The sequence below is a fragment of the Penaeus chinensis genome, chromosome 5 (genome assembly GCF_019202785.1).
Source record: "Penaeus chinensis breed Huanghai No. 1 chromosome 5, ASM1920278v2, whole genome shotgun sequence".
NCBI classification, from domain to species: domain Eukaryota; kingdom Metazoa; phylum Arthropoda; class Malacostraca; order Decapoda; family Penaeidae; genus Penaeus; species Penaeus chinensis.
In genome coordinates, this window is record NC_061823.1 from 38,952,365 (window position 1) to 38,977,364 (window position 25,000).

The following is a 25,000-nucleotide window of genomic DNA, read 5'->3' on the forward strand; positions in this document are numbered from 1 at the left end:
CAATCGATGCATATCGCTTTCATCCGCACCATCGCTTCGACCAAGCTCAATACCCCGATTCTCACGAGGCCCTTGCCCAGGTGCGGCGCCGGCCTCCGCGTGTGCAAGCTGGGTCGCGCCGGCGTGGCCCACATGCTGGCGACGAGCAAGTACCACAAGAGCCGCGACGTGGACGAAATCCTCCAGCTGGCGGAGGGCTCCTCGTCCGCCGGCGTGTACGAGGACGAGGGCGCCTCCCAGGACTCGCGGGTGGACGTGGGCGCCATGCCCTCAGGCCCGCAGGATCGGAAACCCTTGGCGTGGGTGACGTGTCTTCAGTACGGCGCCCTGTCGTCTCTCATGACGGAGCCGGAGCACCGACGGAGGGGCCTCGCTCAGCTGGTGATGGAGGCGTCGGCGAGGGGCATGGCCAGCCAGGGCCTCGTCCCCCACGCCTATGTGGAGAAGGATAACGAACCGTCCTTCAGGATGTTTAGCAGGATGGCCGGATGGCGCAGGGTTCATGACGCCATCTTTATGCATACTTAGGGAGGGGAATCTTTGGCTCTTTCTTTCTTAGTAATTCTCTCTCTCTCAATCTCTCTCTCTCTCTCTCTCTCTCTCTCTCTCTCTCTCTCTCTCTCTCTCTCTCTCTCTCTCTCTCTCTCTCTCTCTCTCTCTCTCTCTCTCTCTCTCTCTCTCTCTCTCTCTCTCTCTCTCTCTCTCTCTCTCTCTCTCTCTCTCTCTCTCTCTCTCTCTCTCTCTCTCTCTCTCTATCTATCTATCTATCTCTCTCTCTCTGTCGATCTCCCCCTCTCTCTTTCTCTCTGCCCCCCCCCTCCCTCTCTGTCTGTCTGTCTGTCTGTCTGTCTGTCTATCTACATATATCTGTCTCTCCGTGTCTCTGCCTATTCCGGATGTGAGATATCTCTTGATGTTACGAAGCTAATGAGATATGACAATCAGGAAACAGTGACACCATACTTTTACTGGCATGACATTTAGATCATTCAAAGTCCCTCTGCCTAAGATATATACGAGTTTGTTATTAGAACTCATTATCTTTAGTATTGTTAGTAGTCCAATGGTCTTGTCTTCATCACTGCCAACTTTCCAGGATCTAATTGTCGTTATTGTTATTATTGTTTGATTTCTATATTATTGTTAGTTTCATCATTACTGTTATTTGTACGGTATCCTAATTACCGTTGAAATTGTTCTTCAACGATTCTTATATCTGTACATTAACTCATTTTCAAAGATTATGTTCTCTAAAATGAATGTTTATATTTGATAAATTATACCAGAGAAAATATACCGGTGTTTGTATTTCCAACAACGAAAGTTCTAAGTTACTTAACTTCGCTATGACTGGGCTCTTTAAGATTGGGCAAGAGTATTCGGAATATAGTCATCAAACTAAGCTGTTATATGATGTGATAAGGTTATCCATAATTACGAATACTAGTCTACAATTGTCTGAGTTTATTCTTCACTATAAACATTTCGTCAATATGGAATATTTCACTGACCTACCGTCATGAACTTCATCCAAGCATGGAACTAGGAACGTAGAGCGTCTGCCCCATGAACGTTTATTCTGAAAACAAACGCATCATTTACCTTTTGCCGAGAGTACTCAGAACCTGTTGAGCATTTTTTGAGTCGGAGAATATTATTCCTCAATTCTGAATTAATACGAACTTTTTTTTGGTGAAAAGTAAGCCCAATAGCGCAGACATATACCCTTCTGCAATCTTGGTATTGCAAAATAACGTTGCATTCTTATACGTTTTTGGGTGTTTCGAGATGCTTAGTGAAAGGTTTAAAGGTTTTACTGCTTGGTATAGGTATTCATATTGTTAATATCATTATTGCTATTACCATTATTGTCATTAATTTCTTTATATATGTCTATATTTTCACAACAATACATTTTGGTGCACCATATACGGAGAGGAAAGACCGTAGATTTTAGCCCTTAACTCGTGAATAAGTTTTTGATAATTGTGTGATAATTTACACTACACGCTGTTTCTATTCGAGAAGATCCTACTTACACCTTTATGTTTATTAGTTAATGACTAAACTAATAAAGGAATTTCATTCATGTTTTTTTTAGTTCGAGTATGTATATATATATGTACACACACACACACACACACACACACACACACACACACACACACACACACACACACACACACACACATATATATGCATACATACATACATATATATGTATACGTAAATATATTCATATACATATACAAACGCACATGTATATGTGTGTATATATATATTATATATATATATATATATATATTACACACACACACACACACACACACACACACACATATATAGACGTGTGTGTGTGTGTGTGCGTGTGTGTGTGTGTATGTGTGAGTGTGTGTGTGTGTGTGTGTGTGTGTGTGTGTGTGTGTGTGTGTGTGTGTGTGTGTGTGTGTGTGTGTGTGTGTGTGTGTTTCAAAAAGCCTGAAGTAAAACCGTTTAGGACAATTGATATTCATGGACTGCCAAATCTGGTAACACGTAATTCAATTATTCTGCATTTAATGACAATCATTTACTGAATATCGCTGGATTTTTTTTTTTTATATACAAGAGAAATACCCGCATGCGATACAGGATATGCAGTGCTTAAGTAAATTTGCAAATGATTCCTCTGTTAACTGAAACATTGATCAGATGTTGAAGGATTAGTCATAGCAATGTGAATTATACATTGGCAGTCAGAAGCATACGGACGCACGCACGCACACACGTCATATATATACGTATATCGGACGTTGCGAGAAATCAGTATTCTCATGTCAAGTGCGCCGTAAGCATATTTGAGATAAGTGTCATATTACGAATTTATTTATCAAGAGGAAGCCAATTTTTGGATCCCGTGACGATTACAGTCTCATCGTAATTGCAACACTTATAACTACCGATTATATGGAGTGCAATACGCTTCCTGATCCCTTTGACGCGGACGGTTTTGGGTTTGCTCTCATGTTTCTGTGATTGACAGACTTTATTTTCAATATAATGGTGCAATTTACGTAAAAGCGAACACGTGGATGATAAGTAGGAAGGATATGATTCATAGACCTCGTGTAAATTGTCTGAAACGTGAGAGCATTTGATTCTTAAGAGAAGGAGTCAAGATCGACGCTCATTTATTTTATTCCTTTGGTTCGGAGTTCCTCCGAATTTATTAACTGTCGGAATCTAAGCTAAGTGTCAGAAGGAGAATCGAGTTTCAAAATAACACGTAGTTGGTTAAACAATCCTGATAAAAGGGTGTCGGACGACCAGTACCGATGCTCTTTTGTTTTCCGTCCCGGGCCGCAGTTCCTCGGGGTTTATTGATCCCAGTTGTAAACACACCATGGCAGGAGTCGGAGGGGAAGGACCGCTCCTCCTCGCCCTTTCCTCCTCGTTCCTTCTCCCGGGTGTGAATGGCAAGCCCTCGACGGGGACGGATCTCGAAATAGACGAGAAGTACCAGAACACGCATAGGATTGACAGCTTGAATATCCTCCTATACACCTTTTTACTGATCCTAACTGTGGTGACGATATGGATCTTCAAATACCGAAGGGCAAGGTATTTGCACGAGACCGGCCTGGCTGTCATTTACGGTGAGGATCTGACTTTCCCTTCGGTTTTTCCCGTGTCCTCGAGGGTGAGGAAGGGATGGTAGTTACCTGAAGAATCAAGGCTTTATTTTTTTCCTCCTATTTGCGTCGTGTCGAGGGCAGACTGACGCGGCGGAAATTTCGAGAATTGTTTCTGTGGGGAATAATTTTTTTTTGTTTTTATTTTTGCACGTGGACGAATTCGTATTTTGAGTGAGATAGAAGGGAATAACGGAGGAAATTTTTACTTTCGTGAGATTATGTATTGTCATTTTGTATTATTATTATTTCTTAGCATGATGTAATGGGTATGAGTGAGGAATATTTATTTTTTTTGTCAGAAAAGGAGTGAATATTCAGTAGATGATATGTAATCTGCTTGTTCTAATTATATGGCTTGTGATTTTTAGAAGGTAATAAGTTCCAAAGTTAGCATTAAATACAGAACTGATGAGTTTTGATATTTATACAAACCTTGGCTTTCCTACCCTTATGATTATTCCCTAGAATCAATATAAATATGATAATCCCCCCTGTACCCCCCATTATTAGCACTGTGCCAATTGTCACAATAATTTTGTATTAAAAACACAACATTAAGAACTCTGGCTAGGTGAGGGTGTTGTGGACAGTGATATGTAGTGGATATTTTTGTTATTTTGCAGTAAATATGAGGCTGCAGTAGCTGTACCTGTGTTGTTTATAACTCTGTTTCTTATTTTCTATAAGATGGCGTTGTTCATGTCCCTCTATCTCGGTTAGTCATTCTGAAATCACAGTGAATAATTATTTTAGGATTGATAACAAGATATATAATGAACTGTGCATTGATTATGTATTACAGTCTTTTAACATGTATAATACAAGCTAAATAGTGCATGGCCTTGATAGATTGATGAATTTGAAGACATATTTCTTGCATGGCAAAAATGACTCAAATTACAAGTATTAAGATTATCTAACATGAGAAATTTGTGAAAATGATGGGAAAATGGGTAATTCTTTACAGTTAAGATGCACTTGCCAGAGGCTAAGTCCCCAACTCCACATCACAGTATCTATTTAACAGTCTAAGTCGCTGTGGCCGGGCATATCCTCTTGGCAATGCCCGAAGGGAGGGTTGATATAAGGTTCTGCCCCCCAACACCCTCTAGGAAATACTGTTTTTACCTCAGGATGCATAGCAAAATGAAGCTGAAACTCAGGATCAGAGAGTGGACTTAAGGTGTGAGCAGCTCTTTGTCCCTATTTGTGGGCTACCATTTGATTATTTCTTGTACCAGTGGCTGCAACATTTTGTCATCTAAAAGAACATCAGCCTCTATTTGCCCCAGCTTAGTGGGTCCATGCTGTAAAGATTTATCAGAAGATGGATCATTATGATCATAAACATTACCAGTATCAGTTTTGGGTTTCACTTTTATTTTATCATCTAATGAACCAGCCCAAGCTCTGTTTTCTATGTAGTGGTTTTTACTGGAGCTCTTTCTTGCACACTAATGGAGGTTTAAAACTATGATTTTTCCCATGTTGCTCAAATTATCAAGTATTGTAGGCATGGAAAATTTCTTGATTTATGCTGGGTATGTTTGTAGACTCCTTGAATCTGTATTTGAGTTCTTTATACTGTCTTATAAATGCAGGCACAAGTACATTCATCACTAAATTGATATTGTCAGGTTGCGTATGATGTTTAGTGTTCGCTTATGATCATTTTAGTTCATGGGCATTGTCTACAGTAAACGTGCTCATGTTAATTAGAGTGGCACTATGTTTAGCAGTTAACAAGGCCTCTATACCTGTCGGTGCTCAAGCAAAGGCCAAGTGATCTCCTCTTTGGCAAGATAGAACACAAAGGCTTCCCCTAGGAAATTGTCCAAGTAATTAATATTACCAAGGGCAGCGCAAAGAGGTAGAGGGAAATGGACACAACTATCTCATAGGGCTTAAGAAATAGTTATAAATAACGCAGGTACAGCTGCTGCGCCTTATATTTACAGTGCAAGATAAAAATATCATGTGCATACTGGATATTCTCACATGGTCCAAATGCCTAATTTAGTTATTGAATACTAAGATGAAGATTGTGTGTGGGGGGGGGGGATGTTGGTCTAAGCTGGAAGTGTGAATGATTCACCAACACTTTTTTTGTGGATGAGAAGAAGCGTAGGAAAATTATTGCATTGTTCCTTCATTGATTTTAAGAAAGGTTAAATTGGACTATTATTTGAGTTTAAAGGATTTATGCTATTGACATTTTACAGGCTTAGATATGTAGATCCTTTCTTAATATATGTGTATTTACTTCATACTTCAGATTGATATTCTCACCCTCTTATCAGTGGTGATATCTTATCGTGAAATCTTGGACAATTATCAGATTATGTCAACCAGATTGGAGGCACTTCCTTATCAGGAACTGTCTTCTGGGAAATACTCATCTGGAGATTGCAATTAAATTATTTGGTTCCAAACTAAATGAAATGAAATTTGTATTAACTTTCTATAATACAGGCAATGGTAGATGAAGAATTTTAGATCTCTGCAGTATGTTGGCAATAGCAGACAGAATTTTTAAAATCCACAAAGAGATGTGCAGACAGATTATGCAGCTTCATATGATATAGAAAATTAAAGGATTCTATTATTATTATTGTTGGTGATATTTCTTCCTCTTTTTCTTCTTCTTTTTTTTTTCCTTGTCTTATCTTCTTTCTTCCTTTCTTTATTCTTGTTTCCTTTTTCTTCTTTCTTCCTTGTTTTGAAATCATTATTGTTGTTGATGTTACTAATTTTGATTTTACTGTTGTTGTTATAGTTTGTTTTTGATATGATAATTGTTATGATGTTGGGATTATTATTATTATTACAGTTATTGCTGTTATCAATGTTATTATTGCTAGTATTGTTATTATTATTACACACAAACACACACACAAACACACACACAAACACACACACACACAAACACACACAAACACACACAACACACACAACACACACACACACACACACACACACACACACACACACACACACACACACACACACACACACACACACACACACACACACACACAAACACACACACACACACACACACACACACACACACACACACACACACACACACACACACACACACACACACACACACACACACACACAAATTATTATTCAAGATGTATTTTTGTTTGGGTTTGTTTTGTAAAGAAATTATATATATTGAACTTTTTTTTTTTTTCCCGTAGAAATTTTAAGTCCTCATTAAGTTACCATGAGTAAAAGGAAAGATATTTACTCTGCATAGAAATTCCCAAATGGTTTCTACTAGGATAATGAATAGGTTAAGTAGGTGAAGGTATGTAGGACTATCAAAAATTATGAAAAATACATTTTTTGGTAGCACACTACTTAGAGTAAAGACGAGATTAAAGCGTGCTTGCAAGATTCTCGATACATGTATAATCTTCGATGATTAAACATCCAAATGCCTGTTAACCACAGCAGAAGCCTAGACTGCTCCTTATTCAGTTGCAACATAAATACCCAAACTGTGCCTCTGATTTTATTAATGATCATTGTGCCTTTCCCCCTCACATGCACCCCCCCCCCCCACCAACTTAGCAGAAAATTTGACAAATGCAGTTTGTCTTGTTTCTCCACTATTAACCTTTTGATTGAGTTGTGTCCCATGTTCATACCCGGCCAGAAATGGTTATAGGAAATACTACCATAAAAGTGTGTCTGGAGGAATTTGATACTGTCACCCTATATGCAACTACAGAGGTGCAGTCCCTTCCATTCACCACTCAGTGTTGCCAATGTGCCAATATCCAGGTTGATGTCTATAGCCCAAACATAGCCCAGGACCAGTGGGGGACAGGGCTGAAGGGTTGACTTGTGGAATTTTAATGGTGATTTTGACATTGGTTAAAGAAAGTGGAAGTATTTGAAATGTGGGCCAAGGTTTGAGTATAGAAGATTGGTGACTGAATTTCCACCAAAATGCAGTATTTATTTTGCAACGGATTATCATATGGCTAATGGATTCTGTTCTTGTACTCTTTCTCAGTCACATTTCCCTAACCCTCTCTATCATTACTTTTACTACCTGGCTGCTCATCTAGGTATATGTAACTGGAAAATGACGACTTCCAGATACCCAGGAATGTGATATTTCTCCTCCCAAACTGTTTCTCATTATATCTTGATGGTATTGGTGTAGACACTGATGATGGGTTCAGCAAAATTGAGATGCTAGTTAACTCTGAGGTGGAGAAATCCTATGTGGTGTTAGTCATAAGCTCTCTAACAGTCACAAAAGATATAGGTTCATGATTTTCTTCTTCTTCTTCTTCCTCTTCCTCTTCCTCTTCCTCTTCCTCTTCCTCTTCCTCTTCCTCTTCCTCTTCCTCTTCCTCTTCCTCTTCCTCTTCCTCTTCCTCTTCCTCTTCCTCTTCCTCTTCCTCTTCCTCTTCCTCTTCCTCTTCCTCTTCCTCTTCCTCTTCCTCTTCCTCTTCTTCTTCTTCTTCTTCTTCTTCTTCTTCTTCTTCTTCTTCTTCTTCTTCTTCTTCTTCTTCTTCTTCTTCTTCTTCTTCTTCTTCTTCCTCTTCCTCTTCTTCTTCTTCTTCTTCTTCTTCTTCTTCTTCTTCTTCTTCTTCTTCTTCTTCTTCTTCTTCTTCTTCTTCTTCTTCTTCTTCTTCTTCTTCTTCTTCTTCTTCTTCTTCTTCTTCTTCTTCTTCTTCTTCTTCTTCTTCTTCTTCTTCTTCTTCTTCTTCTTCTTCTTCTTCTTCTTCTTCTTCTTCTTCTTCTTCTTCTTCTTCTTCTTCTTCTTCTTCTTCTTCTTCTTCTTCTTCTTCTTCTTCTTCTTCTTCTTCTTCTTCTTCTTCTTCTTCTTCTTGCCTTCACAATATGCCAGATGCTCTATATCTGATTCCCAAATTAAACTTGTTATTGTACATGTCATTATGTATATGGATATATTTATTTTTAGATTATGTATTGTTCCAGACATGGACCATCAGTATTTATTGCTCAGTAACCTTTCCAGACCTTCGCTTCATATTAATTTTCCTTCCCCAGGTTTGATAGTCGGAGCCATCCTGAGGTACAGCGGGGACAACACCCCCGTCAGCCACATGGTGGTTGACCCCAAGGAGCCACAGACCTACCACGGGGATGCCCCTCCAGACACCCTCTGGTTGAAGTATGGAGGTGAGAAGGGAGTGGAAGTGTGTTGGGGATTAATGTGTGTATGTGTTTTTGCCTTCAGGTTTATGTCTGTGAAATAGATGTTTTGATTTTGTGGTTGCCTTGTGGTTGCTGTACTTGTAGATGGTTTATCTGTTTGCCATTTCAAGAGGTTCCATTCATGCAAAGTCCATGGTAGGTTGCTGATCACAAAGAGCCAATTCTCTTCAAGGGGAGTTTGGAATAAATTGTATTTTACTCTTCTCTCCATTGTTTTCTGTTTTATGTGCATATCTGCATAAAACATACATACAGTGAATACAATACACATTACATATATTGAGAGTGGACAAAAGGAATGTGCAAAATCCAGTGAGAAGGTGTGAGACTCTTCAAGGTGTGGTCATGAGAAACTAGTGACCCAGAATGCCATGATTATGATGACCACAAAATTGTGATCATGGTCCCTGAGTTTTGATCAAATACTTGAGTTTTCTTGTGCTAGTGTAAGACAAAAATGTGAGAATTTAGAGGAAGCTTTTTTTTTTATGAAGTTTTTCTGTATCCCATGAAAGTGTATGTGAAAAAGTCATCAGGAACTCAGCACCTTCAGGAAATTCAGAAAGAGTCGAGGCATTGAATAATTGAATTATCCAATTACAGGTAATGAGATTGAGTTGCCCATTAGTTTTACAAGCTCCATGAATTTTATTTTTCTGATTTAAGTAGAGATGCTACACCTGCAAAAAGAATCTTCCAGATCAAAAGTCCTCTTTTCACCTTGCTTGCATCAACCAGTTAACTTTAGCCAATGGAAAAGGTAGTTCCTTTCTACTAGGGTAAACGCGTGTATTTTCTTCCATGCAGATATTTTCAATCACTCGAATCCAGTTTCATTTGGTTGTCTGAGAAAGGTGTAGAGGAAAGAGTAAATAACAAGGTGGAGGGAGATGGGAAAGACAAAGGGAGAGCAGAAGGTGAAGGAGGCATGGGTGAGACATGCGCTACTTGTTACTCTTTCTGTTTCGAGCATTCACTGGTTCTCTGCATGTCATCTGTGACTTCCTTTTATTTGGTACATATAGTGGATATGGTGAATGAATTGTGATCATGAGGCAAAGGAGAATTGAGAATTAGGCAAAGGTTGCTGCACAGACCTGACTCACTCAGTCTGTGCAAATATTGTTTACAGAATTTAAAAAAAGCTTTATTCTGAGATTAAGAAACACATTTGATTGAAATTTTCAGAAGAAGATTGCCCTTATTATACACATACAGACTGGCACGATCCCCTTTATTTTTCATGCTACCTCTTGTAATAACCAAAAAAAATAGCATAAAGGTTGGTTTAGGAACATTATGACAGTAAGTTTGAAATGAGTGATTTTTTTTTTACCCCAAGTGTTGCGTCTGGCTCTAAGGTCTGACCATAATACTGTCTTCAGATGCACAAAAGTGTATATGTTTTAGGTCTACAATCAGGACTACAATACATTGGATAGATACATATTGGGATTTCTTTTTTTTGCTTTTACATATAAATTGTTTTATGGTGTCTTCCAAATTTAGGATACATAGACATGCAGGCAGATGTTAAGTGGTGTGAATGTTATTAGCAGTATTAATATTATTATTGCTGTTATTATTATTGTATTATTTTTGTTATTACTGTTGTTATTGTTATCATCATCATCATCACCATCAATATCAACATCACCATTATTATCATTATCATGATCATTATCATTATCATTATCATCATCTACATCATTATTATTATTATTATTATTATTATTATTTTATTATTATTATTATTATTATTATTATTATTATTATTATTATTATTTATTATTAATATTAATTATTATTATTATTAATTATTATTATTTGCAAGAACTAATCTTGTATGTTCATAAGAACGTCAGTTGCTGAGAATATTGATTCAGGTATATATTGATTTCTTTGATGTTTGTTGTTTTCAAAAAAGCATAAAATATTGAATACATTTCTTTTACTTTTTTCAGGTAATATAAATGCTAGCCAGAACAGAACATACGCATACTCTTTCAGGGGAGAGATTCCTGAAAGCTTAGAAGATGAGATTGTTCAGAAGGTAAGTTCAAAGTTTTTTTTTTTTCTGTGATGGATGTAACAGAGAATACTTCTTGTTTATTAAGCAAGGAGAAATGCTATCAGTTTAGTTAAGTTTTGGTTTTAGGTTTACACTGGCGTCTGTGTATGTAAGAGGGATTTATATTTCAGAATGAAGGTTGTTTATTAGACTAGATAGAATTATATCAAAGTTTAGTGTTTGAGCTTTATATAAGCTTGAGTTATGTTGAACAGATGCTTGAGTTATGTTGAACAGATGTTCATGCTTCCTGCATTATGTATGTTTATGCTTCATTGGTCACTTTAGCCAAATATTATGGTTGGATGATTTCCTTCTGTGTTTATTTCCACGTTTCCTCTGTATGTTGCCTTTTCCTGTTCCTGAAAATTTCCAGCTTGACATAATGAATTTTGTTTTCCTTTCAGGCAACTTTTGATCCTGAAATCTTCTTTAACATCTTGCTGCCTCCCATTATCTTCAGTGCTGGCTACAGTCTCAAGAGGGTATGTGTGAAATAAGAATATAAAACAGCTAAAGATGCTCTATTAACTAGTTTCTTTTGTTAACACTCTTGATCAAAGATATCCAGAGTGATTACATTTTAAAGTCTTTATTAACAAGCTTATTTTCTCTGGCAAAGGCCAAGATTCATCAGTTAATAAGCATAGATTTATTTTTGCCCCTAGCTTGTGGTGATGTTTTGTTATACTCTTCTTCCACATGCAAATATAATGCATTATATTTGGAGAATTCCTTTGGGGTTTGACATTATATGCTGGTGAAAAGTCATTCCTTTATATTTTTTTTAGGAATCTTTTTGCATTTCACATTAATATATTCCACTTATTACCTTTTATATTTATCTTGGTTCACTCTCTCATTGTTACTTTCTCTTTCTTCCAGAGACATTTCTTCAAGAACCTGGGTGCCATTTTCACATTTGCCTTTCTGGGGACAACCATATCAACTTTTGTAGTTGGGTAAGCTGTTGCTGTTGTACATGTCTCCACTTATTTAACCCAATTTTTTTTAGTCTTCTTGTCCCTGTATGTATTTATGAATATGTCTGTATGGATGTGTTTACAGCCAAAATATGACTACAACCAAAAGATGACTAATGTAATGATGAGATGAGAACAGGAATAGAAAAATTAGAATACTTTTGGCAAGGGAGATCACTTCTTTGCACAGTTTTCATTATGAGAGAATGAGATATCTTGGAATTATGGTGCAAATGTGTATAAATATAACATGTGAATATCCAATTCATACTAACATTATTATGATTTTATATTATTATTATTAAAACACACACATACACACACACACACACACACACACACACACACACACACACACACACACACACACACACACACACACACACACACACACACACACACACACACACACACATATTCATTGTTATCATTATTTATTTATTATTTTTTTTTTTTTATAGTAGAATACATGGGAAGGGATTCACAACACTTTAAAATACTTATTACACCATCTCACAAAAAAGTTTTCAGGAGGACAAACCTATCTTTCAGTAAGGTATGACATTAACTCCTTACACCTCTATGGGTTTCCATTGTTTCAGCGGCTTAGTGTATGGCTTCTTATGGCTGTTGAGCTCAAGCTTCTCATTCATCGACTGCCTTTTATTCGGCGCTCTCATCTCCGCCACCGACCCAGTCACCGTGCTGGCCATCTTCTCCGACCTCCACGTGGACGTCAATCTGTATGCCCTGGTGTTTGGAGAGTCGGTTCTCAACGATGCAGTCGCCATTGTCTTGTCTAGGTGAGCATCTAGTTTGTACGGTAATTTGTTTAATCATGTTTTCTTCTTCTTCTCCTTCTTCTTAGGCTTCATCTTCTTCTTCTTTTCTTTACAAGGGCGTGGTGGGAGGTTTGTGGGTTTTTGAAATCATGTTTAGTTTCTGTTGTATTCCCTCTTTTTAAAAAAATTGTTTCCTATTTTCTCTTCGTTTCCTTTTCTTTTCCCGTTTTTTCAACTTCTCCCAAAACCTCTCTACTTTTTTTCTTTCTTTCTTTCTTTCTTTTAATAATTTTTCATCATGTCTGTTTCTTCTTTAACCCCATACCAATGGGCCACGCGCTAAGGCGCCATAATAAACCACTTGATCTGTGAAATGCAGCTGTACACCGTGGCGACATGCCAAAGTGCAACGAGCCGGGGGTTTGGCTTGATGTAGCGAACTCCCGCGCTCAAAGTCAGCTCATTGCCAATAATCTCCAGAGCGGAGAGTTTTTAAAAAAAATTCTTAACCCATTAGTAAGGGGTTAATCTCCCTTTTTTTTTTTTTTCTAATATTTGTCACTGTTTTCCCCACTGCCTCCATACTGATTGTCTCTTGCTCTTTTTGTCACCAGTGCCATCGAAAGTTATGGCAGTGCCAGTGGAGGCTTTGAGACGTCAGCCTTCTTCCTGGCCATCCTCAATTTCCTGTGGATCTTCAGCATGTCATTCCTCATCGGCTCAGTCATGGGCTGCCTCACCGCCATCCTCACCAAGTTCACGCGTCTTAAGGACTTCCCGCTGCTGGAGACGGCGCTCTTCGTCCTTATGTCATACTCTACCTTCCTCATGGCAGAGGCAGCGGACTTGACAGGTAAAGGGATAAAAAAGGAAGGGGGGAAGGGTCAGGGACGGGGTGAGCAGGGGTTAGGGACCATGGGTAGAGTATGGGGTATTGAGGTATGTGGCCAGGGGGGCTGTTTGGACATTCTTGGTGGTGAAATGGCATAATAGCTAGTACTAATTGCCTGGCAATCTTTTGCCACAGTCAGAGCAATTAAATTAATTAAAATCAAATCAATTAAATCCCAAAATTCAGGGCTAATATAAAAGATATATATATATATATATATATATATATATATATATATATATATATATATATATATATATATATATATAAATTAGATTATTTTCATATGATAAATCCCAGTGAGCAGACAAAAAGTAGATGTATGGTTGCCATCATCACTTTAGGCATACTGAGTCAAAGTTTGGCCTTCTTAGGGAAGACCCACCCACCCTCTGCCTCCCCAGACACTCCAAATACATGACCCAGTTGCTTCTGACTCACAATTTAACTGCTCATGTTAACTTAGAGTGGTGAATGGCTGGGTCTGGGAAGGATGGATACATTTTATATGGATGTATCATAGAATAACAGTTTGTTATCAGTATATTTCTAGTATGTTGATAACAGATTATTTTGTATTTTTTTATTGTACAAAAAGATTGCAGTTCTGGATTTAGTTCGTAGAAATAGGAGTGAAATACAAAATATTACCCCTGAACTTTCCAGGTATTGTGGCGGTGCTCTTCTGTGGAATCTGCCAAGCCCACTACACCTACAACAACCTGTCTGCGGAGAGTCGCGTTGCTACCAAGACACTGTTCGAACTCCTCAATTTCCTCTCAGAAAACTTTATCTTCTCATACATTGGGGTTTCTATGTTCACCTTCGACCACCACAAGTGGGATGTGGGATTCATCTCCATCGCCTTCGTAGCCATTATCGCTGGGCGCTTCATGTGCGTCTACCCTCTTTCCTTCCTGCTGAACCTTGGCCGGACTCCGAAGATCCCCATCAACTTCATGAACATGTTGTTCTTCTCGGGTGAGGGAAATGGACAGTTCTTCTGTTGAAACTGTTTTGTTAGTTACTGGGTATTATTTTTTTTCTTTTCTTTTTACTGCTGTGGTTATAGTAATTTTTTGTATGATTAATATGATTGTTTTTTATTTAGCCTTATTTTTACTTTTCTCAGTTGCTAAGAGAAGCAACAATTAGAAAAATATATATATTGTCAGCATCATTTACGTAAACGTGTTTTCCTAAATAAAAAATTCCTTTCATATCACCACCAATATAGGTCTCAGAGGAGCCATAGCCTTTGCACTTGCCATTCGCAACACCAGCAGCAGTGCACGGAAGGCCATCCTAACCACGACGTCGCTGATAGTCATAATAACTGTCATATTATGCGGCGGCCTCACCACCCAGGTTCTGTCATGGCTTGGGATACCGTGAGTTGAAAAATGTGTTTTAGTGGTGCTTTTTTCATTAGTTATTAACTGTAGTGTAGTAATGTTTTGTAATCATATATAGTCTTTTCGTTTGTCTTTTCTCTTTCCCCTTATTTTTCCTAATTTGTTTAATATTTAAAACTTCACTCATGCTCTTATGTGTGTGCTCTCTTCTTTTTTTTTCCCTCTCTCTCTTCTCTCCTCTCTTCTCTTCATTCCTCTCTTCTCTTGTCACGTTTCACATCTCACTACTTACATCCCAGTGCCTCATCTCCGTTCCAGTGGACCTTATTCTTACTTATATATGTCACAATATGATGTGTATAATATCTGTGTCTGATTTTTTTTAGTTCTGAATATTTGACTTGGTTCCATGAATCACGCTCGTTATCTCCTAATTTCATGGATAAAGTCACTGAGCATACTTTCAGGTAAAACCTCTTTTGGTGCTTCTTGGGTGCATTACAAAATTTAAAAAAAAAAGAAAGAAAATGTGTGCATAATTCAATGACTGCTAGCCATTTATTACATTAACCACCTAGGATTAGAACTGGTAGTAGATTATATGAATGGTATTGCACTTTTAGAATGGAGAGTAAACTGGAGATATATCAAGTAAGCATTAAGTAAGATTGCTACAATGGATTTCTTAGGGCACTATCATACTAGTACTTTTTCCGACAATTTTTATGTTTCCGTCTGAATTTGAGGCCTTCTGCAAAGATGATTGTGACTGTTTCCCTCTGACTAATTTCTAGCTGTATAGAGGATCTTTACATACATTTGCTACTATTTGATTCTGTATCATTATTCTCCTACTAAGATTTTGGCAGAAAAATGAAGCTGGTATATTGATGCAGTGAAGGGTAGGCCTACAGAAAAGAAAAAGAAAGATTTTAATAAACAAGTACAATGCCTGTGAACTAGTGTGTGGCTTCCAACAATTTAGGTACATTGAAAGTAAATTTTTATATCATAACAAAATAATTAAAAAGTGGAGAGTACATTTGTTGGAGATGAGCTTGTATGCACTAGCAACAGCATACCTTTATTGCTTTGCATTCCTAGATTTTTGATTTGCCAAATGATTCGTGTGTGTGTGTTGTGAGAATGGGCTCCAGACAAAGACTAATGATTTTAAAATGTGTGACTTGCTTCAATAGATGTTTTGGAGTTGAGAAGCATTTATTAAATGTCATTACATTAATTTGTGTATCCCTGACTTTTTTTTGTGATAAAATCCCTATTTTAAGAGGCCCTGCTTATAAGCATGCATTACTTGTATGCTAAAAAAAACTGAGTATGCCGTGTGTTTGGCATTGCAAGAGTGGTCATGCTTCACTCCCAGTGGAAGTTATGTGGAGTCAAGACTATCCAGGAAGCAGATCCAATGTGTATGGAAGTTGGGTTATTGCTGTGTCGACGAATGGACTACAGAAGATGTATTAACCCAATCGTGTTTTATTTTTAGGGTTGATGTGGAGGATGATGAGACCCACCACCTAAACACCTCGTTCCAGCCAATCAGAAATGTAAGTAGGAATTAAAGTCTGGAGTGCTTCAGATTTCTGTCCTTTGTTTATTTATTTTATTATATTTTTTAAATCTCTTTTCTTTTTTTCTTTTTTTCTTTTTTTGCCATAGACTTTAAGTTGAGCAAGCTTAACCCTCTCACAAATATGCATGGATAACCCTGTGGTCTCAAACTTTAAAATGCAATTGCATAATACCACAGTGGCTCAGAGAAGCACTAAGGATATTTGCATGTATATCTCCCCCTGTTTTTAGCTGCATGTGAGAGGGTTAGGAAGGAGTTACAAAATTTGCCGCCCAAGGTTTGGAATTTCTTATGCGTTCCAGTGTTATGCATTTATTATGTGGCATTGCAAGAGATGGTAAGCCACCAATATTTGTATACCATGCACTCATCCTACCTTCAAGAATCGTCTGCAAATTGACCTGGTTTTCGCTAAATAGTATAGGACCATTGTAAGCACATTTATAATTTTTTTGGGGTGTTTTTTCGTTTCTTTTCTTTTCGGAACAATGTGTTGGATTCATAACTTAAGAAGAAAATATAAAAAAAACAAACATGGAAATGATTAGAGGTAGTCAAAGAACTTGAATGAAGTGGGTTTCTAAAATTGTTGTGGATCATTATATTGGTCATGCATTATGTTTGTAATTCCAAATATTGATAAGGACCCCCAGTGTTTTGTAAACGCTAAGAGTGCCTTTTTATATTTCTTTCATGCCATGCAAAAGTTGGTGTTTTTATTTATTTATTCATTATGGTAATCATTTTTTTTTTTCTTAGCTACTTCCCCTTTTTTCCTCGGTTATTCATTGTTATTACTCATTCTTTCATATATATTTTCAGTCCGTTGTGTTTCCTTCAATCCGTTTCCCCATTTGTTTTCTTCTGGCCAATGGCAGTGTCAGTCACTGAAATGCTCCCTGCGTGGCACGTGTTTCCCATTTCACAAGACACTCACACCCTGTATTAAGATTTTCAGTAAGGCAGGAAGGTAGCCTGCATTGCTTTGGTATAAATATCCATCCGCATTGGACGCAGCACAGTAAGGTTTGGTTGGCACTGGTTTGTAGTACTTAAGCACAGTTCTCTTTCCAGGTGTATGTGTAGAATAAAGAGTGTATTTACCTAGTTAAGGAGTTTCATGATATATAGAATACTTTTCTTTTTTTTTTTTCTTTTTTTTTTCTTTTTTTTTTTTTTTCTTTTTTTATGGCAGCTTATTAAGTACTTTATATATTTATTGTTTTTCAATATGAGTTTTTACAATTAAAAAGTCCATCAAAACGTGTTTTGTTTTGATGTTTCAGGATTACAAAAGCATTGACGAAGGCAGGGTACGTAACCAATCTTTTTGTTTTTATTTCTCCGTCCCTTGCATGGGGAATGGCTCGTAGTAAGTAGACATCCCCGACTATGTAAGCCCATCTTGAGTATTTTTTTTTTTTTTTTTACTTCTTCAGTTTAGTTTCACAAAGCTTATTCTTTCCCTTGTGTACAAGCTGTTTATTTTGTTTTATTTTTATTTTTTCTATATTTTGTTTTTGTGTATTTGTGCTTGTCCATGGTGCTTTTATGTATGTTACGTTGGCTCTTATTTCATCGTTTCCTTATCACCTGACAGTGTATTTAGCCTAAGTTGCAGCGTTGCATGATCATATGTTAGTTAGATCAAAGTTCACTACAGTACCCAACTCTTACATGATATTCGGATTGACACACATGAAGCTAACCATTACAGATTTTTGGCAGTGACATATTGAGGACGTTGTCATTGTTTTTTTTACAAGATAAAAAGCACTTGTTTTTTGAGAGCATTATTATTATTTCTTTATTTGTTTTTAGTCTAACAGTAGAGTTGCCGTTTTTTGTGTGTGTGCCAGATCCAAAAGGTGCCACGTATGGAGTATCTATTTTCCTTTTTCTTTTTCTCCCGTTCGTGTTTTCTTTGTTTTCGAGATCCGAATTTGGGGACACGGTTTGTTATTTGTACATTTGGTCTTCTTCAATTCCCTTTTTTTGTGTGTTTATATATTTTCTCTCGGTGTTATTTTTTCTTTGCAGTAATGACAGGAAAACTGTTAGCAAGTCTTAGACCCAAATCAAGGGCAGTATTCCCTCCTTACCCCTCTCCTCAAAGAAAGAAAAAAAAAACTCATAAAGAAAAGAAATTGGTGACTGTGTTTGCTACATTGTTTACTCCCTCTTTGTTGTAGCATAGATGAAAAAATAAAGGTCTTGTGTTTGCTACATGAACTACGTTTCTTTAACAGTTAATGGTGTCGAGGCTGAGGTTTCATTATTTTTATTTTATTTATATTTTCCCTCAGTGCGTTCATTGCTTGTTTATCATTCCTTTTATGGAAAATGTTGATCAGACATCTGAATGCTTTGTAGATCTCTGATCTCTGAAGTATTTTAGTTTTAGAACTAAATGTTTTTAATACACTGATTTACTTAATACTGCATAATTAACTCATCACTGCTGGGTGAGCAGAATTCCCTGAGTGTGATAAACTAGTGGTTTCTGGCCAGACACTGGGCAAGAGAGTCCGCGACATCAAGTCGAACATCCCACTCCACACGCTCTGGCGCTTTGCTGTGGTTTGTTATGATGCCGGCACACATGACCTGTCCAGGTCAGGCCGAGAAGACAATGTTAAAATATCAGGGTGGGAGGGTGGGATTTTTTTCTCTCTCTCTCTTCCCTTGAATTTTGGGTATTTTTTATGTATTTCTAATATAGCAGTCATCTTATTTCCCCACTAAACCTCACTCACTGCTAAATTATCTGACAGAAAAATTAAACCTTCGTTCTGAACTCGTAACTTCCTCTCTCTCTCTCAGAAAGCCATGTGTCATAGTTGAATCGTCTCCCAAATTAATCAAAGTAAAATCAGTAGCCTTCACGGTCGTATCCATTGTATTTTGCATTAGTATTGAAATTTTCTCTCGTGTGCTTTCAAAATTAGCAGACTCATTTTCAGTGTTATAATAATGTTAGGTACAGTCTAGTAGATAGATTTGATCAGGTTTTGTAAAAAGGTTAAATGGTAGTGGTTGAAACAGAAAATTCAAGGATGTTGTGATACTGCATCTTGATTCGGTTTAGTCTTCCATAACTGGAAATGCCAGACCCATTTCTAATGTGTATAATCACGAGGTCTGAATTGTATATATTTGTAGGAGTGGTACAATCGCATGAGTAGCAATGCTAAGGCTATGCAAAGTAGGTATTGTTCCATTGTTAACAGGCTTGAAATTATGAATAGAATACTTTCTCGACTATGATGATAATCTAACACAGATAAATTTTAGTATTTTTTCGTTGTCCAAGATGCAGGAAGATAACATTTTCCTTATCAAGCAGTACCATTATTTGTAAACCGAGTAATGACTCAGTAAAGTTAGGCAATGATAGGTATTTATTATTTTCTCAGCTCCATGCTTGGATGATTGTCTGGCTTGCAATAGTGCACATGAGACCTCACTACTGATTGGGACATTAACTCAAAATGTGATAAGACATCACCCATCATCTTTGATTATTCACCATAGCATCACTTGTCATCAGTGGGGGAAGCATTTAACATTTTACTCTACTTGGCTAGAATTTAAATCCAGATTTTAAACCTTTGGAGGCAGTAACAACAGGTAAATTTTTTGATGGAGAAGGGGTGAAAACTTTTTGCACACTGCTCCAAACCTAGCCAGTTATTCTAACAGGTGATCAGGCTTGCAAGACCTCATTCCAGCAATCAGGAAGTGGATTCATGATGTGATAGGTCACTTGTTGCCATAGTTATTAACACAGTTATTAACACAGTTATTATATATTAACACATTGTAATTACTGTATGTATTTGTAAATGCTTATGATTCCTATTGTTATATAGCACTGATTGTGATTGCCAATATTAATGTTCCTAGTAGTGCAGGATAATAGCACTACTAGAAATCTCAGGATTATATAACAAATTATTTATATATTTCTTTATATATTACTTTATATATTATTGTTATTTTTGTCTTATTTTTTGTAATGCTCCTTTCTCAGATCAGAAACTAATTTTGCCAAGTATCTGCTTGTAACATTTCCATGACCATGCAACTTATCTTTATGCTGTCAGTATATCTATGTATCATATGATTATTATTTTATTTCATATGAACTTTGTACATAACCAAGATTGCAAGTACATGCTGAAAAAAACTAGATAAAGCTACTTACACAACCAGTGAAAAAAATGAAAAGAGAAATTATTCTGCTCTGCAGTTACTGCTTATAGTACTAATCATGCTGCGACACTCCAAATCTGTCACTGTAAATATTGCTTATGTGACGGCTGCATCCACTTTGAGCTGTCTCCAGGGACAACCATGCTTGTTTTTTTAAGGAAGACTTAAACAGAAGTTCTGCATCTCCACTGATGAAGATGGGGGTCCGCGCCTTGTGAGTCTGCTCGTAAGAGGACCAGACAAATGGAGATCATGCAAGAATGAGAAGTGTTTGGCCAGAGACCTACAGTCCTTGATGCAGTTCAGAACCTTAACTTCTGTTGCTGACTGCATGCATTGCGAACTTTATTCTGGTTTGTTGTTTGTGAGAGAAAACATAGTGGTGTAGTGATGTCGGTTAATTAGGATATTGATATGGAAAAAAAGGAAACTAGTGTTGTCCTATTGGCAGGTAAGAGGTGTTATGATATTCAAGTAGGAAGAAGCTCATGGTTAATGGACGTAATGAAGTGCATAAGAAAATTTGAATTATAAAGTAAGGTGATTTGTCCATTGTTTTATAGTTTTTTTTCTTTCTTTCTTTCTTTCTTTTTCTCTCTATGAGATGAAATACTGGAATGTCACAGTGTATATCCTATACTTTTCCAGAGTGACTAGTTGACAGATTGGTAAATGAGTGAGTTTTGTGCCTAGTCAACATAAAAGAAGTATTTATTATTTGTTTTTAGAAGAGTAAGTGAAGTCATAAGAAGCAACATCTCTTGCATAGTTAGTTGACTTTGATAGGCACTCTACACCAATGAATTTAAGTTGCAGATGGCTAGTGAGAACGTATTACTGAGCATATATGTATGTTATTTGATTCTTTAAAGGCTGGACACCCTTGTTTCCAAACCCTGTTTGAAACTTTGCCAAAAGTGTGTTACAAATATGCCAGAAACATGCCATGAATATGTAACTGAAGATGCTATGAACATGTATTATGCAATGTCTAATGACTTTGTGACAAATGCTCAACCATGTCTCAAGCTGACATGCAGTTGACACACGTCGTGATTGTAGCATTCTTATCACTGTGTTGGTGGTTAACCCAATACCTTAGAGAAATATGCATGCCAAGCTGGACTAGGCTCAGGTGCTGCTCACAGTCAGCTGCATATGCCAGAGATATGAAGCTCATTAATGATATCTTTTCACTGCTGTCTGTAATTAGGACTGTGCAAATTACTGTTTTAAGATGAAGGAAACTAAAAGAGATTTTGGAGCCTATTGTGGAAGGATTTATGTCCTTATTAATCAAAGGCAGAATCAAACAAGGATATAGCTGTTGAGCATGCAATGGAACAGCCATGTGCACCGTTGCCCAGTTTTGTCATACCACCGAGAGCCAGTGGGTTAACCCAGTAATGGTGGGTAAAGTTTCTGGCAAGGTCTGGTGAGGACAGGTGTACTTAAATGTGTGTACTCTGCTGTGATTTTTTACCATCATGTAATAGCATATCATCTAGCACCTGGGTTATGATCTACAGACCACAAGGCGAAATTTGATGGATGTCAATTAATCACTAAGCCTTGTTCACTCGTTATTGGAGACAGAAGGCTATGTTTGTCTAAATACAGATAGTTGACATAATAGTCCAGTTTTCTTTTTTTCTGAGTTACCAGTAAGCATATTGTGTGCCTGTTGATCTTAGTGAATAAAAATGTGACTAAACTGTGATCTTGACCTTATGTTTTTTCATGGTTGTCTGTGATCTGATCTTCTGACAGTATGAACAGTCCCTGCATAATGTAAACGCTGGAATGGCACTGAGGAGCCACACGACTAAGCTTGTGATTTAGAAAAAAAGTTTGTCTCAAACACAAGAAGTCATTTTCCTTTGGTTGAAGAATGAAGCTATGTGACAAATGTCAAGAATAAGTTTTGCTATTAAACCATTAACAGTTATATTTATTGAAAAGAAAAAGTGTTGGCATTGAATAAGTCATGAATCATTAATTTATCTCTCTGCTCTTATTTTTCTGCTGATCAATCAATTACAAAAAAATCTAACTATCAGTCAGACACTTGTGCTTTTGCCAAAGACATAGCCATTCTAGTTAATGATACAGATGTCTTCTTCCTCTGTTTTTCTTTCTTTTCTTTCATTCTCTGATTTTCCTCCCTTCCATCTTTTTTGTAATCTTTTTCCTTTCTCCGCTCATATTTTTGGCAAAAGCAGTCTCAGGAAAATAAAGTTGTCGGGGAGACTCCTACAAAGGAGTTTCTTATTGAAAGGATGTTTTAACTTAGTGATTATGAAAAGTGTTGACTGCATAGATATGAGAAAAAGTTGATGTGAAAGAGATTTATTCTTATTTATATATTAGACGTACACTGCTTGGGTGTTTGTGTGCAGAGCAGGATGGGGATTACTATAGTTTCTCCTGTTGATTATTGTTAATTATTGTTAATAACTGAATTGGATTTAATTGGATTTAATTTCTTGTAATTTGTTTTGTATGGCTAACTGTGGAAGTAGAAGGGTGGCTACTTTCTTTATGCTGAATCTGATAGTTTTTGCTTTATGAGAATTTTGTGTTGGGATTATATACTTGAATGTGCAATTGCTGTCAGAACTCTTGTTCTATCATAAAATCTTGGAAAAAATATTGTAATGTAAAATTCGTCTTACATATTTTTTTTGGGGGGGACACTCCCATATTTTCTTTTTGAAATTTTGCTGTGAATATTTGCTCTTTTTCTTGATTACAGTGTGGATTGTATATGAATTTTAGAGTTAAATGATATACACATTTTTTCTACAGAAATCACTTATAGTAATATGTAAAGTTGTTGAGTCAGTTTGTCTATACTTTTTGAGTTCCAGCTTTTAACTTTGTTATTCTAAATTTATAAAAGTGGATTCATCATTGATACTTTTCTATGCCTTTTACTAAAGAGTTATATTTAATTTAGATTATTAAAAGTGCAAATGCAAATGCTTGTATATGAAGCATGCATGCACGTGCGAGCACACACACATGTACACAAACACACACACACACACACACACACACACACACACACACACACACACACACACACACACACACACACACACACACACACACACACACACACACACACACACACACACACACACACTTACATACACTTACATACACTTACATACACATACACATACACATACACATACATATACATATATTATACACTCACTCCTATACCTACCCACACATACACTCACCTACACCCACCCACTTCCACACCAACACCTTCCACAACACCAAACCCCCTTCCACACCAACACCTACACCATCTCCACCTCAAACCTATTTCCACACTTACCCCTACACCCACACCAGTACCCACCCCCACACCTACACCCGCTCTCACATCTCACACAAACCCCAACAATCACACCCCACTGAACACCTACACTTACACCCGACCAAACCCCTATAAGTATACCCAACTGAACCCCCACACTTGCGCCCAACTGAGCCCTAAACACCTGCAACTGCTCCGACCCACACACTTGCACCCACTTCCACCCACTTCCACCCACTTCCACCCACTTCCACCCACAGGGAGGGAGAGAAAAGAAAAATGAATGAATTCACAGATGACTAGTAATGGCATTGAAAATATTAGCAAAAATTCTTTCCTCGTTTTTAAGATCATAGCCTGACCAGTACCGACTTCATTATCATTTTTAATATTTGTATATTTTATTTTTTCCATTACCTCTAGGGGCCAGGGGCAGAGGATGGGGGAGAAGGCCCTCCCGAGGGGATCAGCAGCAACTCAAGCAAGTACGAGAAGGCCTGGCTGTTCCGCATCTGGTCGCAGTTTGACGTGAAGTTCATGAAGCCTTTCCTGACCAACAGTCGCCCCACTCTGCTAGACACCACACCCCTCTGCTGCGCCCCCTTAGCAAGGATCCTGACTACAACCGAACAACTGACGCAGGTAAGTGGCTTATTCCCGACCATCCCCCCCTTACCCTCGATCAAGGTTTTAGGTCTAATGGTCCTTCATTATTCCTTAGTTTAAGATAATCCACTCATGATTGATTGATTTTTTTGTTTTTGTTTTTTCTGTGCCATTTCTGTGATGTCCTTTTGTGATTATTATTATATGTTAACTTTTGAGGTTTAGATGATCCCTTTTGTTGCCCAAATCCTTCTGAAGCTTGAACAATGAAGTAGAAATGTGC

General features: G+C 37.4%; 1 protein-coding gene across 8 annotated transcripts in view; it reads left to right on the plus strand.

Moving 5' to 3' along the window:
• Positions 1-2,821: 2,821 nt before the first annotated feature.
• LOC125025424 (sodium/hydrogen exchanger 7-like) overlaps positions 2,822-25,000 on the plus strand; it is a 37,193-nt gene continuing 15,014 nt past the window's right edge. For 6 of the 8 annotated variants that reach the window (XR_007114902.1, XR_007114901.1, XR_007114903.1 and 3 more), the window contains exons 1-12: positions 2,822-3,635; positions 8,718-8,849; positions 10,850-10,938; positions 11,364-11,441; positions 11,842-11,918; positions 12,542-12,742; positions 13,336-13,574; positions 14,280-14,594; positions 14,851-15,004; positions 16,476-16,536; positions 17,849-17,875; positions 24,535-24,753. Coding sequence is in view for 5 of the 8 variants with exons in the window: in XM_047613417.1 (XP_047469373.1) it covers positions 3,383-3,635; positions 8,718-8,849; positions 10,850-10,938; positions 11,364-11,441; positions 11,842-11,918; positions 12,542-12,742; positions 13,336-13,574; positions 14,280-14,594; positions 14,851-15,004; positions 16,476-16,536; positions 17,849-17,875; positions 24,535-24,753 (1,845 nt within the window). In the remaining 3 variants the exon portion in view is untranslated. The remainder of the gene's footprint in view (positions 3,636-8,717; positions 8,850-10,849; positions 10,939-11,363; positions 11,442-11,841; positions 11,919-12,541; positions 12,743-13,335; positions 13,575-14,279; positions 14,595-14,850; positions 15,005-16,475; positions 16,537-17,848; positions 17,876-24,534; positions 24,754-25,000) is intronic. The other 2 variants (XM_047613422.1, XM_047613418.1) reach the window with 2 other exon arrangements.